Raw genomic sequence first — 13,631 nt, forward strand, 5'->3', positions numbered from 1 at the left:
GGGGGTTGGAGTTTAAAAATAGGGAAGTCTTGTTACAACTGTACAGGGTGTTGGTGAGGCCACACCTGGAGTACTGTGCACAGTTTTGGTCCCCCTATTTAAGAAAGGATATACTGGCATTGGAAGCAGTTCAAAAGACATTCACTAGGCTGATTCCTGGGTTGAAGGGGTTGGCTTATCAAGAACAGATAAACAGGTTAGGCCTTTATTCATTAGAGTTTAGAAGAATGAGGGGTGACCTTATTGAAATGTACAAGATTCTGAGGGGGCTTGACAGGGTTGATGTTGAGAAGACATTTCCACTAGTGGGGGAATCTTGAACTAGGGAACATAGTTACAGAATAAGGGGACACTCATTTAGAACTAAGATGCAAAGGAATTTCTTCTCTCAATGGGTATCCAATGTCTGGAATTCTCTACCCCAGAGAGTTGTGGAGGCTAGATCACTGAAAGTATTTAAAGGCGGTAGATAGATTTTTGAAATATCGGGGAGCTGAGGGCTATGAGGAGCTGGCACGAAAGAGGAGTTGAGGCCTGGGGCTGATCAGTCATGATCTTATTGAATGGCGGGGCAGCCTTGAGGGGCCAAATGGCCTACTCCTGCTCCTATTTCTTATGTTTATGTTATGTACTGATTAACACTGTAGCCCACGCTACACAGCACTGGGTAATGCAAGCACATGGTCAATCTGCTCACATTATCTTAAAGGTGTATTGCACCTCAAATTACCACAAAAGTGCAAAGCACGGGTAAGAGAAAACACGAACAAGGAAATCGCAAATGACGGGACTTGGCTGTATCGAACACAATCACACAAGTGAGAGACTTTTGATAGTAAAATACTAAACTGCTACCAGTTAACCAGAGCATGATTCAATAGTGTGTATGGCAAAACTTGTAGGGAAAGGCAAATACAATGGGGGTAAATCTACTGAATCTATTAGAAATCAAAAATCTCTCAGACTTGAAACACTCACCAATGGAGCACCCACAACTATCTGAGGTAGAAAATTCCAAAGATTCATAACTCTATCAGTGAAGAAAATCTCCCCACCTGTCCTAAATGATTGATCTCCTATCCTGAAGGTGTATCCTTGTTCTAGATTCCAGTCAGCGAAAAAATAACCTGTTGTACCTGCATGCAAACTTTGTGTTCCTTGTATGAGTACACCCATGTCTATTTGAACATCAATCTTTAGATGTTTCTTACACTTTAAAAAATATTCTGCTTTTCTATTACTACCAAAGTGAATAACCTGACACTACAAATACTGAGATAGCAGCACTGAACCAAAAACTTTTCTGGTAAATACTTTCCCTTTGTAAACTGACAAAGTTGAGTGTGCAGTAATTTATTATTCACAACAGAACACATCATCAGACAACTATTTGATTTGCCATTGTAGTTCAGTCATAAGAAATTTGACCTAATGAATAGCATCTAAATAATCTTAACTGGGCTAATGGACTGGAGTTTAAAACATCGGTTAGAGGACAGCGGCCACTCCCTTTCCAGATGCCAAGTCCCCCAATTGGGCACTAACTGCCTTTAAAAGAGGGACTCTTCCCCCTGACCCACCCACTGTGGGAAAATAGTTGTCATGTGATAAAGTAGAACACTTCAGGAGATTGAAGACTTTCAATTACTTCTTTATATCTGAAGATTCCAAAAGAAGCTAAATAACACCATTTGATTTGTTTTACTTTATTTTCAGTTCACAAGATAGGCTCAAATCAAAAAATGGCCCTTTAGCCAATATGATTTCATCCTTCTATAACACCTACTTAACCGTGATCAGTAATAATCTAAGCAAATACAATTAGAACTCTCTCAAAACTTATTAACTTCTTAATCTAGGTGAACTGCAAAAACGAAACATGCAAAAAATGCATTTTGTTTGGGTGACTTAACAAAACATATGAAGAAAGGAAAATACTGTCATGTTTACAAGTAAAGTTTGTCTTTGTCATCTTCTACACAATTAACAGCCCAGATTTTGTGGTCAGCGGTGAAGCGACACTCTCCTATGACCTCAACGAAAGTTGCCCACAAAGCATGGATTTCTCCTTTTGCCTGGCGTCAAGTCAAGGGGATCTCCAGGTGTCCAGTAACACTGATATCATCAAGCAGGGTAAGCAGTCAATCACGCCGAGGAATTCTCACAGACCAGAATGTAGGAAGTAAAATGTACTGATAAACCTTCACTTATTATAAATTTTACAGAGAGCAAACTAAAAATTGGGACTTAAAGATTAGTTGAAATATCAGAATTACCAATGAAAAACTACTGAATTTTGCCATGATGGAAACATTTGACATTGCAGAAAGCTAAAATTAATTTTCCGGGGCAAGAGGTTCTTCACCAGTAGTTATGATTTAGTACACTGTTAAAATGCAAGTTGCACCTCATTAACAAGGCATGACACTTTCAGGGTTTTTAAACAGTCATATTACAGCAAGCTCTTGTCAGTTCAGTGATTTCTAAAAGACTGCTGTTTGCAGGGACTTAAACAGTGCACTCCTGTGGATGAGCAAGGAATCACAGAGCAACTTTTGGATTCCAAGTTTAATTGCACATGTGTGAACACCAGAAGTTGCTGTCAGTTTTACAGGATGGTAATGACAGAGAACACTGACAGTTTCGTCATCAGTACAACAACACAATCTGGGCCATGCAATTGGCAAAAAGGTTCATGTTTTGAAAATACACATTTTTCTGAACACGTCTGTAAAGGATGCACCAAGTCTGGATGGGGACTTCCATTTTTATTCTAAGTACTCTGATTTGACGTTTTGTAAAATCATCAGATTTATTACCTGCATAAAGAGCTATAATTTGTTCTCCTTCCCCTCTAGCCTAATCCAATGGGAAATGTCCTTGTGCTGCTCTGTATTAAAACAAAGAGTGTTCCAATTTTAGATCAACCTGACATTGGCTTGTAGTGTGGTTGCCAAGCATCTAACAATTGCAGAGTGACTCTGGGACCAGTCTGAAGTTGTTGCTCATGCTACTTAGAAAGATGCTGCTTGGGAATGCATGAGGCCACTCCATCTCAGTTACACGTTTGGAGCAAGCTAGCCAGCAGTGAACCCCGATTCAAGACTCTTTATGCAAGTAGTACATTTGATGTTTCTAGAAAACTGTGACATTAAATTCTCATTGCGTACTTTTTCCAGACCATTACAACTTTAAATAATTCCTTAATACTGTTCTAAGTAAAACCTACACTGTACCCCAGCATTACAAAAATACGACATTATTATTTTGACTCCTATGTACATTATTTTGCTTTCTTAAGCATACAATTTAAAAGCGAGATAAATTAAAGTTTGGTCCTCAACATGATGAGATATATTTGGTACAATGTTCAACTTTCCAGCTGTGCCAAATCACATTCTTCTGCATCTCTTATCAGCGGTCTTCATACCTTCATTGCTTTGATTTGATCTGGTGAATCAATAACACAAAATCAATAATCTTGATGCAAGCAGGAAAGGGGATGCTTTTTCTGATAGAATTAGCAGGGCTTTACTATAATCATACGTACTCACTAAAAAATGCGACTGTCACATCTTAAGTGGAGTCAATAATTGTAGAATTATTGGTTATTCCATTATGAACAAATACTTATGGAAGTAACTGCTTTATGTTATCAGAAAAAAACAAACTCACAAGCCAAATATTAAGTTTGAGACTGGAATAATGATACAGGAGGGAAACTCCCAAAGTAAGCAGGCGCCAGGCCAAGACTGGAGAAATTGAGGAGGAAAATGATGCCAGGGACATGAATAGATTGTTTTGGTACAAACTGTTTAGTATCCATTCACAATGACCTTGCATTCTTAAACAGGGGTTTAAAAAATAAGATGGAACCAAAACGCAGTGTGGGCACACACTGGTTTAGAGCACTGCTTTCACCACTGCTAAGGCCAAGGCTTGACTCTAACACCGACTCAGGAAATGAAAATCTCTGTTGGTCTCAAAAAAAAAAGCAGCTCAATTTGACAGATGGGTAATCTTGTTTTAATAGAAGCTACGAAGATGAGTGTGTGATAAATTGAAAGAAAAATCACATTGTTGGGCTAGGGTGTTCTTTTCTAAGGTTGGATTTATAGAATGTTGATGGATCTATGCAGAAGGAGCGTTGGTGGCCATCTGGGTTACTGCCCAATATTTGACCTGGAAGTGCTGGCTGTGCTCACTAGTTGCCCTAAACTGAAGCATTCTATTTTACAGCTTGGCACCTAAATTAGCAAAATGTCACAACAAACGAAAAAAAAGGGCTCAGGTTTTTATTTTCACTTGTTCTGTTTTCCTGTGATGCCTATTCATTTCCATCCAGGGTCCAAAGGCTGAAAGATAACTGGGCAGTACTGTAGATTCTTTCATAATAACACACAGGCAGGTTACTTTTCATGAACAAACAACTAGCAATGTTATTTTGCCCAGGGTCAGAGGTTTCATTAAAATAGGATGTTGAAGTACCATACCACTTGTCAGAAAAGCATGTTGTAACAGAAAAAGTTCAAAATCATAAAACACAAATTCAGTTAAGAAATTTGTAACAGCTATATGAAACAGTTTTGAGTTATTTTAAAAAATGTAGGTGAAGATGTAGAAAGACAGCATCTTACCAACATCCCACATCTTATTCTGTTCAGCTGGGGTAGCAGGAGATGTGGTGGAAAGGGTGATTTGAAATCCTACTTCCTAGCCTAGTGGCAAAACAGATTTTAATAGGTATTTTCCTCCTCCCTTCTGCTCCATAATGTGCTGATTCCTTGATGGAAATCAATCCCATGAGTAGACTTGCCCTTCAATAACTCATCCAAGTGGCTATTATTCATGTCTAAGTCTCCAGGGAGTGCGGACACACTTGAATTGTGAGGCGTCACTGCCAAGCCTGATCCCACCTTCATCTGATGTCCAATTACACATATTTTTGGCAGAAGTCTCTGGAATCTAGACATATTCCACCTTCCATAATTCAAAGCATTGAGGGCAATTGTAGCGTCTTTACTGCCACCCTGATCGAGACTGGTTAACACTGTGCAAAAGGAACTCAAGGCAGTCTTGGTGTTGTGGTCCAGCTATTTATTGGACAGATTTGCTGAACAATAGGAAGCTCAATAGCTAAAATTGACATAGAATGGTTACAGTGCAGAAGGAGGCCAGTTGGCCCATCATGCCCGTGTCTGCTCTCTGAAAGAGCAACTCAGCTAGTCCCGCTCCTCCTTTTCCCCATAGTCCTGCAAACTTTCTCTCAAAATAATTATCCTAGCCACTCGCTGCCATTGGTTTTTTTTTTGGCAACCATCTTATATCAGTGATCCTGCCATCAATGGGAAGTTTCTCTCTATCTGTTCTGTCTAGACGCCTCATAATTTGAATACCTCATAAATTTCCTCTTAACCTTAGCTTCTCCAAGGAGAACAGCCCCAGCTTCTCCAATCTATCCACATAACTGAAGACATTTTCCAGTCTTATCCATTTCATCTGCCTGAATTTGTAATTGGTTTCGTCAGATCTAAAGAGATATTTATTTTTTCTGGGGAGTGCAATTCATTTGGCTTCACAATGAATGGCAGGTAGTGGTGCTGCATCTAAAACAAGTTAAAGCAGCAAAAAGAACCACAAATAACCAATGAGTGTGTCAGAGGCGTTTGACCTCTTTAATGAAACTCGCTTTCTGTACTTCATAAAATCTGAGATTCTATCTGTAGAATGATACAGATCAGAAGTCATTTGGCCTACTGCGCCTCTTTGAAAGAGCTATCCAAATAGCCCCACTCCTACCTTTTCCCTATTCCTCAGATCTTTCTTCTTCAAGCATTTATCCAATTTCCTTTTGAAAGTTAGTATTGAATCTACTTCCACCACCACTTGAGAAGCACCATTATATAAAAGATCAAACAAATTAGTGTCTGATGTGCTTTTTTAAAACTCAGCAATCTTCTTCAATAGCAACAATTTATTGTGAAAAATTCTGCAGCATATAAATGGCACTAGCCCACTCTCAAATTTTTTAAGCATTAGACAACCAGCTATAAAGTAGTGAATTGACTGTTTTCATAACAGGTCATATGGCAAACTGAGTATTTGAACCCATTTGAGATATCAACAGGAATTAGAATCTCATTGCTATAAACTGAGTAATGAAGTAAGCTACAAGTGATGTTAGTCTGAAGATAAAGTGGATATAAAGTAACATTAGCAAAACAATATGAACAGACTTTTGAAACATTGTATTGCCAGAGTATAATATAGATAAAATATTACCTCAGATGTGGACTGCAGGGAGTACGAAATGTAATTATTGCACACTGTTGGGCCAGAGTAGTGGGATCATTATACTACATCTGACTGATGTTACCTGCCCTGAGAGTGCTTGAATAACAGTAAAAATCCCATCATGGCCCAATGTGCATTAATTACACACTAAGGAAAACATTTCTACTACCATGCATTAATATCACTATATTGCACACCAGCTACCTGTGTGGCCTTTCCAACTGGTAGGAATTAAGGCTACAGCTTTGTGCTGTTGACTCATGGCCATTAGGAATTGGATTGAGACTGCCCAAACTCATTTTTCTTGGGGATCTTACAGAGCACACATAAAAAGAACTTTAATTTGCACTGTATTCAAATTCAGAGATCTAGGAGCTGAAAGGGGAGTGTTTTAACCACTTTGACACCGAGGTGTCCTGCAAATGTGTTTCACTCCTTATCATCACCTGAACAATAATTTGGACTTGTAACAATAAAGTAATCCATGTAAGGTTTACAAGACACTGCTTTAACCAACTGTATCAATCACCTCCCAGCTATATTCTGAATCAAAATACTTTCTTGGAAACTATCTGATTTAAAAATAAAATAAATTGAAAGAGGGGGAAAGAAGTTAAACAAAAGAATGTATATCCGCCAGAACAAAGAGACAGGAAATGTTTGGTTTAACTATATAAAACTATAGTACCTGCAGTCAAAATATGCCTGACACCTAGTGGCTGATTTTTTATTTGCTATGGCTTGCTGTAATTATTCATCAGATGATTACAGTGGCATTTCTGCACATAATGAAGATAAAATTAGGTTTAATATCAAATTCTTAAAAGAATACAATTAAAAATTGTTACGCATTTTCTCAATTATTCTAATTATAGTTTCTAACATTCAACATCCTAGTTTTATAGATCATTGTAGAAATAATTTTAGAAAAGTGTAGAAGTTTACACCACGCAAGATGTGGATGTTTCTTAGCAGACATGTAAAAAATAAAATTTCCATATTGTTGCTTCAAACATATTTATTACATTAAAAAGAAAGACTTTAGACATTTCCCTCACTGCTTTCCTGCCTTGTATAGGTCCTTATTTGGTTAAGAAGCTGGGTTCAGCTAAGGCACTGTATCTTCCATAGTTGCTTTCAATTCCACTGTAGATTATACAATAGATGTGTTTCACTGAATAAAGTAGTTTGTCTCTCTGGATAACTGTCTATAATTTATTCTTGACCATTTGTAGGCTACATATAAATATATACCAGGATATGAATAATGTTGATAATCTTATTAGCTACATGAACAGTACATCTCCATTTGGACATATTATTGTTCTCGCAAACTGCTCTCACTGCTTTCTCCTATTACAGCAAAACATTCAGAATACTAATTATTCCAAAATTTTGCTAATATTCCAACTTTGGAGTTAAATACAGTATTGCCATCATGAAGTTTAGAATACATGTATAATTAACTCAAGTTTTAATTTTGTTACATGACATAATTTCAACAACCTTTTCACTTTTCTTTAATTATATATTACCTATTTATTATTCTGCATGTTTAATTTTAAAACGTGTTTTTTTTTTAAAGTTTTAACTTCCAAGTAAAACTGGCCAGGATGATAAGCTTTAAATGCGCCTACTGTGGAAAAATGTCACATAAACTAAAGTTACAGTACAGCAGGAATTGCACCATTTTGGAAAGAGTTAATTTATTTTCTCTTGCCCAATTAGTCACTTTTCTAAACTGCACAAAAGGCAAAGTATTTTTAGTTTCCATTTCCCAGCTGTAAGCAGGAGTATAATTAAGCAGATTAGAATAATTTTGTCACTCAATAAGGTTGGTCACCAAAATTTAAATCTTCTGCTGCAGCCTAAAGCAAATTATTAATATTTCTGAATTTATTTTGCATTGCTTCTGAGCGGTATATTGATACTGAACTGTTGGTTAGAAGACGGTGTCTACTGTACATTTTATAGAGTTTTCTGTCAGCTTGGTAGCATTCTCATCTCCAAGTCGTTAGGTTGCGGGGTTTCAACCCTACTCTAGGACTTCAGCATGTAACCCAGGTTGATATATCAGTGTACTACTCACGGAATCTGCATTTTGCAGATATAGTTCTTTGAATGAGATATTAAAAGACACCCAACTGGGAGTTCCAGTGTTTTAGGTAGATGTCAACAATTTTATGGCACAGTATGAAGAAAAGCCAAGTTTTCCTAGCTAACATTTTCTCCTAAACTGTAACCATCAAAAATAGACTAATTAATCATTCATCTCACTTCTCTGTTTGTCTACAAAAGAGTGATGGCACTTCAAAGTAATTCATTGTCACGTGAATCAGACATTTCTAAGTGGTAACATGGCACTTTATAAATGCAAGCTCTTTCTTCTTTTCAGCCAATCAAAATCTATAATCTAATAACAATTTACTTGCTTTTGTAGTTTAGAACTAATTTCCCAATTATGAAATAGGTCAAGATTTTTTTTAAAAGTCACGTACGCTTTTATCATTGTTTAATTTATTTTGTACTGTTGGTTTGTCTATGGATATACATTCATCAGCATAGAATCCTAAATGGAAATAATGACATATGCTACATAGAATAGTCAAAGTGCTACTGTAAACTGGTCTGGGGCCAGAGAACAGGAAAACACAAAAAAAGCAATGCAAACATAAGGAAGGGACGGAAATAAATGAATGAATGAAGTTTACTATGCAAGATATTTTCTAATGTAAAATGGAGAGAGTTAAAAGCAACAGTGTCCAGCTACTAATTATACCTTGGAGCCAGTCAACACCTTCTTGTAGTCCTTCTCCTTTTATAGCATCACTGGCACTGAGAAAAGATCAAAACGAGCATCGTCAAACAGACTACAAAAAATACATTGTGGCCACTTCACCCAACATGTGCTTGTTCAAAGCAGTTTCCAGGAATATACACATATATACAGAACCTATTTTACTAAATCACAGTCCTGGCAGGGAGCCTCAAACCTTAGGAGATATCTGAAAATCATTAAATTGAGAGCAAATTAGGGGGAACACCCTGCAATTTTCTGATATATACTTGCTGCAGGTACACGTCTTTTAAATCAAAGGTTGTGAACATCACATATTGTTTTGATTCCTTAGGAAGTATAATACAAAATGAATCACACCAGTTTATATTTTCACACCACTTTATATTTTCACACTATACTTTCAATGGCATTTTTGTTTCTGCAGCAGTCTTATGGGAAACATTTTGTCATGCAGAAAAGAAAAATAGGAAATTTTGTAACCTGACATATAGGTTATTATTCCTTAACAACTTTAGAAGAAAGCAGAAACTGCACTCAAAAAATAAAACTTCAAGATGATATCAATTCACTTGTGTTAAATGTTTGAAAGCAAAAATCGTGGTTTTTTTTAAAAGCTAATAATGCTAAGATTTACTTTGCTCCAACTATATACTATGAAAAGATGGGCAGTACCGTTAATAACTCTGACAAATAATATGTAGCTACCCAGGGTACAGTTACACACAAAAGGGGCATTTCTAGAATCAGAACATAGATATTTTGCTGTCAGGTCTAAAACTGGAGACCATTTGAATTCTCATGTGCAATTTTCAGGAATCAATATGGAATGAAAATACATGCAGTTCTGGCCCAGGATGCAATAGCACATCTTTTTAAAATGTGACAGTATTTACATCCTGTGCTGACATCTGGTGGTAAAGCATTAATTTTGCACCATATTGACAGGCTGTCCAATTTAAAACATATCTGACCCTTAGCCATGGTATTTACTTGAAATGTCAACTGTCTTTAGGATATTTGGGCACATGACTAGATCTAACACCAGATGTTTCTTTAATTATAGATAAGGATAATAAGGATAGAGCTGAAGGTATCCACTTAAAACATAATCCTACGAGCATTCAGTAAGTAATAATCTTTATGTAGCACTATATAGTCTTAGAGAAACAAACATGTTAAAATAAATAGGTTGCAATTCTACTTACCAAATATGCCATGCTTTATCTTTAATATTTTCTAAAGACAACATTTGGGAAACCTTTACGGATGACAAAGCATCTCTGAGGTCCATCTTGTTTGCAAAAAATAAAATTGGAATTCGTCTGTGTTTAATGTCTGAAAGCAAAATCAGTGTTTTAAAGTTAATAAAGCCAAGATATATTTTGCTTCAACTACATACAATGAAAGTATGGACAGTACAGCTAATAACCCTGGCAAATGGTACGTAAAGCTACTCAGGGTTTAATTACACACAAAAGCAGCAATTCTACAGTCATAGATATTTTAATATAGCTTCGACTGGAATTCATATTTACTTTCTGGACTATAATAGGGAATAATCACTTTAGCAGGTGCTTCAACTGAGAGAGTTATGTAAAATCAGATGATAAAAATCATTTTTTTGCCTCTTAATTCTTTGGTTTTCATTTGTAGTAAGTATTTACTGCAGCACAATTGCATTCTAGACAATTACTGTATGCTTGAACCAATATCTAAATATATAATACATTTATTAATAAATATGTTAAGATTCACCAGTTTGTCCTAAAAGAGCATGGGCGAGATTTTGCTGGCAGCAACAAAGTCCAGATGTTAGGATGTGAAGTGGATGGTGTGGCTGCATGGACAGCAGGGAAGAAGTGAAAAAGTAATATTGTTGGGGCTTTCCAATTAATGGTCGGCAGGCAAGGGAATCCACCAGTTAGATGGTGCAGCCAGGGGAAGTGCTGGATTATGCTACATGCCATATTTAAAAGGCAGTCAGTAAAGAACTGAAAGGCAGAAGCAGTGGAGAACATTGAGACAGAGGCCTGACAACTGGTGTGTTCAGGAAATGACAGCAGCCAGAACAAGGGTGGTGGTCAGGTTTTCTGAAGCCTCCTGGACGTGCTCCTCCTGGTGGCAAGGGTATGGTGGGGGGGGGCCGAGCGAGGAGGCCGGTTAGGCAGACATGGCTGGAGATCGCGGAGATGGTGAGCAGTCTTGGGGTGATCCCACGTATGTGGTTGCAATGCAGGAAGATGATCAATGAACTGATTCACTTACAAGGTGAGTGCAGCGCATAAAATTAAGATCACAACCTTAAATGTCATGAAAGATAAATATGAAATTGGAGAAGGGGTTGCCCAACCAGTCCACATCAATGGCCAAACAGCAGCATTGGCTGTCAGCCTCTCTGTGGAGGACACTGGTTATTCAGAATTGACCCCATGCACTGCCAATGCTGAATGGTCAAATGCAGCAAGCATCCCTGAGGTGCCATAAAGGACAGTGAGGCTGCCACCAACATGGGCATGGCGTGCGTCTGTGATGGGCAAGTGACAATGTTAATTTATGTGCTTGCAGGAGCAGAGTTCACAATGTGCGTGAGGAGGAGAAGGACTGGATGCAACATGCTATATCTTGGTGTCCTGGCGTCAATGGATGACAAGATCATAGTTCTTTGAGGAAGTAACGTGCGCTGTGAATAAATGGGAACCGGTGGATGTACTGTACTTATAGATTTCCAGAAGGCATTTGATAAAGTGCCACATCAAAGGTTATTGTGGAAAATAAAAGCTCATGGTATAGGGGATAACATATTGGCATGAATAGAAGATTGGCTGGCTAACAGGAAGCTGAGAGTAGGCATAAATGGGTCTTTCTCAGGTTGGCAAGATGTAACGAGTGGTGTGCCACAGGGATCTATGCTGGGACAGCAACTCTTTACAATTTATATATTTGACTTGGATGAAGGGATGTTCGCCAAATTTGCTGATGGTTCGAAGATAGGTCGAAAATTAAGTTGTGAAGAGGACATAAGGAGGCTAAATAAAGATATAGCTAGGTTAAGTGAGTGGAAAAGGATTTGGCAAATGGAGTATAATGTGGGAAAATGTGAAATCTCTTTTGGCAAGAATTATAAAAGAAAAGCATATTATCTAAATAGTGAGAGATTGCAGAGCTCTGAGGTGCAGAGGGATCTGGGTGTCCTAGTGCACGAATCACAAGACTAGTATGCAGGTACAGCAAGTGATTAGGAAAGCTAATAGGATGTTATCATTTATTGAGAGGGTAATTGAATACAAAATTAGGGAGGTTATGCTTCAGTTGTACAGGGCACTAGTGAGACCGCATTTGGACTATTGTGTACTGTACTGGTCATCTTATTTAAGGAAGTATATAAATGCGTTGGAAGCAGTTCAGAGAAAGTTTACCAGACTACTACCTGGAATGGGTGGGTCGTCTTATGAAGAAAGGCTGGACAGGCTAGGTTTGTATCTGCCGGAGTTTAGAAGAGTAAGAGGCGACATGATTGAAACATATAAGATCCTGAGGGGTCATGATAGGGTGGATATGGAGAGGATGTTTCCTCTTGTGGGAGAATCTAGGACTAGAGGTCACTGTTTAAAAATAAGGGATTGCCCATTTAAAACAGAGATGAGGCAAAATTTTTTCCACTCAGAGGGTTGTGAGGCTTTGGAATGCTCCTCCTGAAAAGGTTGTGGAAGCAGAGTCTTTGAATATTTTTAAGGCAGAGGTGGATAGATTCTTGGTAAGCAAGGGGGTAATAGGTTATCAGGGGTAGTTGGGATGCAGATTGCAGGTTACTATCAGATCAGCCATGATCTTATTAAATGGCAGAGAAGGCTCGAAGGGCTGAATGACTTACTCCTGCTCCTTGTTCTTATGAGTTAGGAGGCATGGAGGCAGGGCAGCCTATCACTGATGATGTGGCAGATGTGGAGCTGCTATACAGTGAATTCCCTAATGGATAAGGACAATACATCTACTAGTGAGCAATAAGCATAGCACTTATATGGCCAACACTAGTCACATGGAACTCCAGAGGATGAGTAGATAGAAGGATGTGTTAGAATGTGCAGTGCCATCTCATAGGTCTCCTCTCTCTCTTTAGTGGGTCAAGTAGACAAGGCAGCTGCCAAGCCTGCGGTACAGCTTTCCACGTAATAGTTATCATCGGAGGACTCAAGGGATGCAGGTGTCACTTTGTTCCTCTGCACCCTCCACCAGTGCAGATACTCTCAAGTTGCTGAGCAATCACGTGTGTAGAAATGGGGGCACAATGTGGTAAATACAGCACAGACTTGCCCTGAGCAGAGGCGGTAACAGTTGCAGCCACTCATACTTGCAGGACTCTGGAAGGGCTGGGATGCTTAGCTTCAGGCTGATGACATGCCTCTGCAGTCAATAAAAAGGTAACAAAAAAGATGCAGTGAACATCTGGTGGAGCTTCCAGAGGTTGTGGACACTATGTGCGCACAATAGAAGCATCCATCCAGGCCAGGAGTGCATCAATGTCTCTGACGGATGCACA

General features: G+C 38.3%; 1 protein-coding gene across 1 annotated transcript in view; it reads right to left on the minus strand.

Moving 5' to 3' along the window:
- Positions 1-1,690: 1,690 nt before the first annotated feature.
- Positions 1,691-13,631, minus strand: part of arl6 (ARF like GTPase 6) — a 66,481-nt gene continuing 54,540 nt past the window's right edge. The window contains exons 6-8 of the mRNA XM_078559783.1: positions 10,300-10,429; positions 9,074-9,129; positions 1,691-3,450 (exon numbers count right to left, since the gene is read on the minus strand). Of these exons, the coding sequence (XP_078415909.1) occupies positions 3,425-3,450; positions 9,074-9,129; positions 10,300-10,429 (212 nt within the window). The 3' untranslated portion in view covers positions 1,691-3,424. The remainder of the gene's footprint in view (positions 3,451-9,073; positions 9,130-10,299; positions 10,430-13,631) is intronic.

The sequence above is a fragment of the Cetorhinus maximus genome, chromosome 16, assembly GCF_964194155.1.
Source record: "Cetorhinus maximus chromosome 16, sCetMax3.hap1.1, whole genome shotgun sequence".
NCBI lineage: Eukaryota > Metazoa > Chordata > Chondrichthyes > Lamniformes > Cetorhinidae > Cetorhinus > Cetorhinus maximus.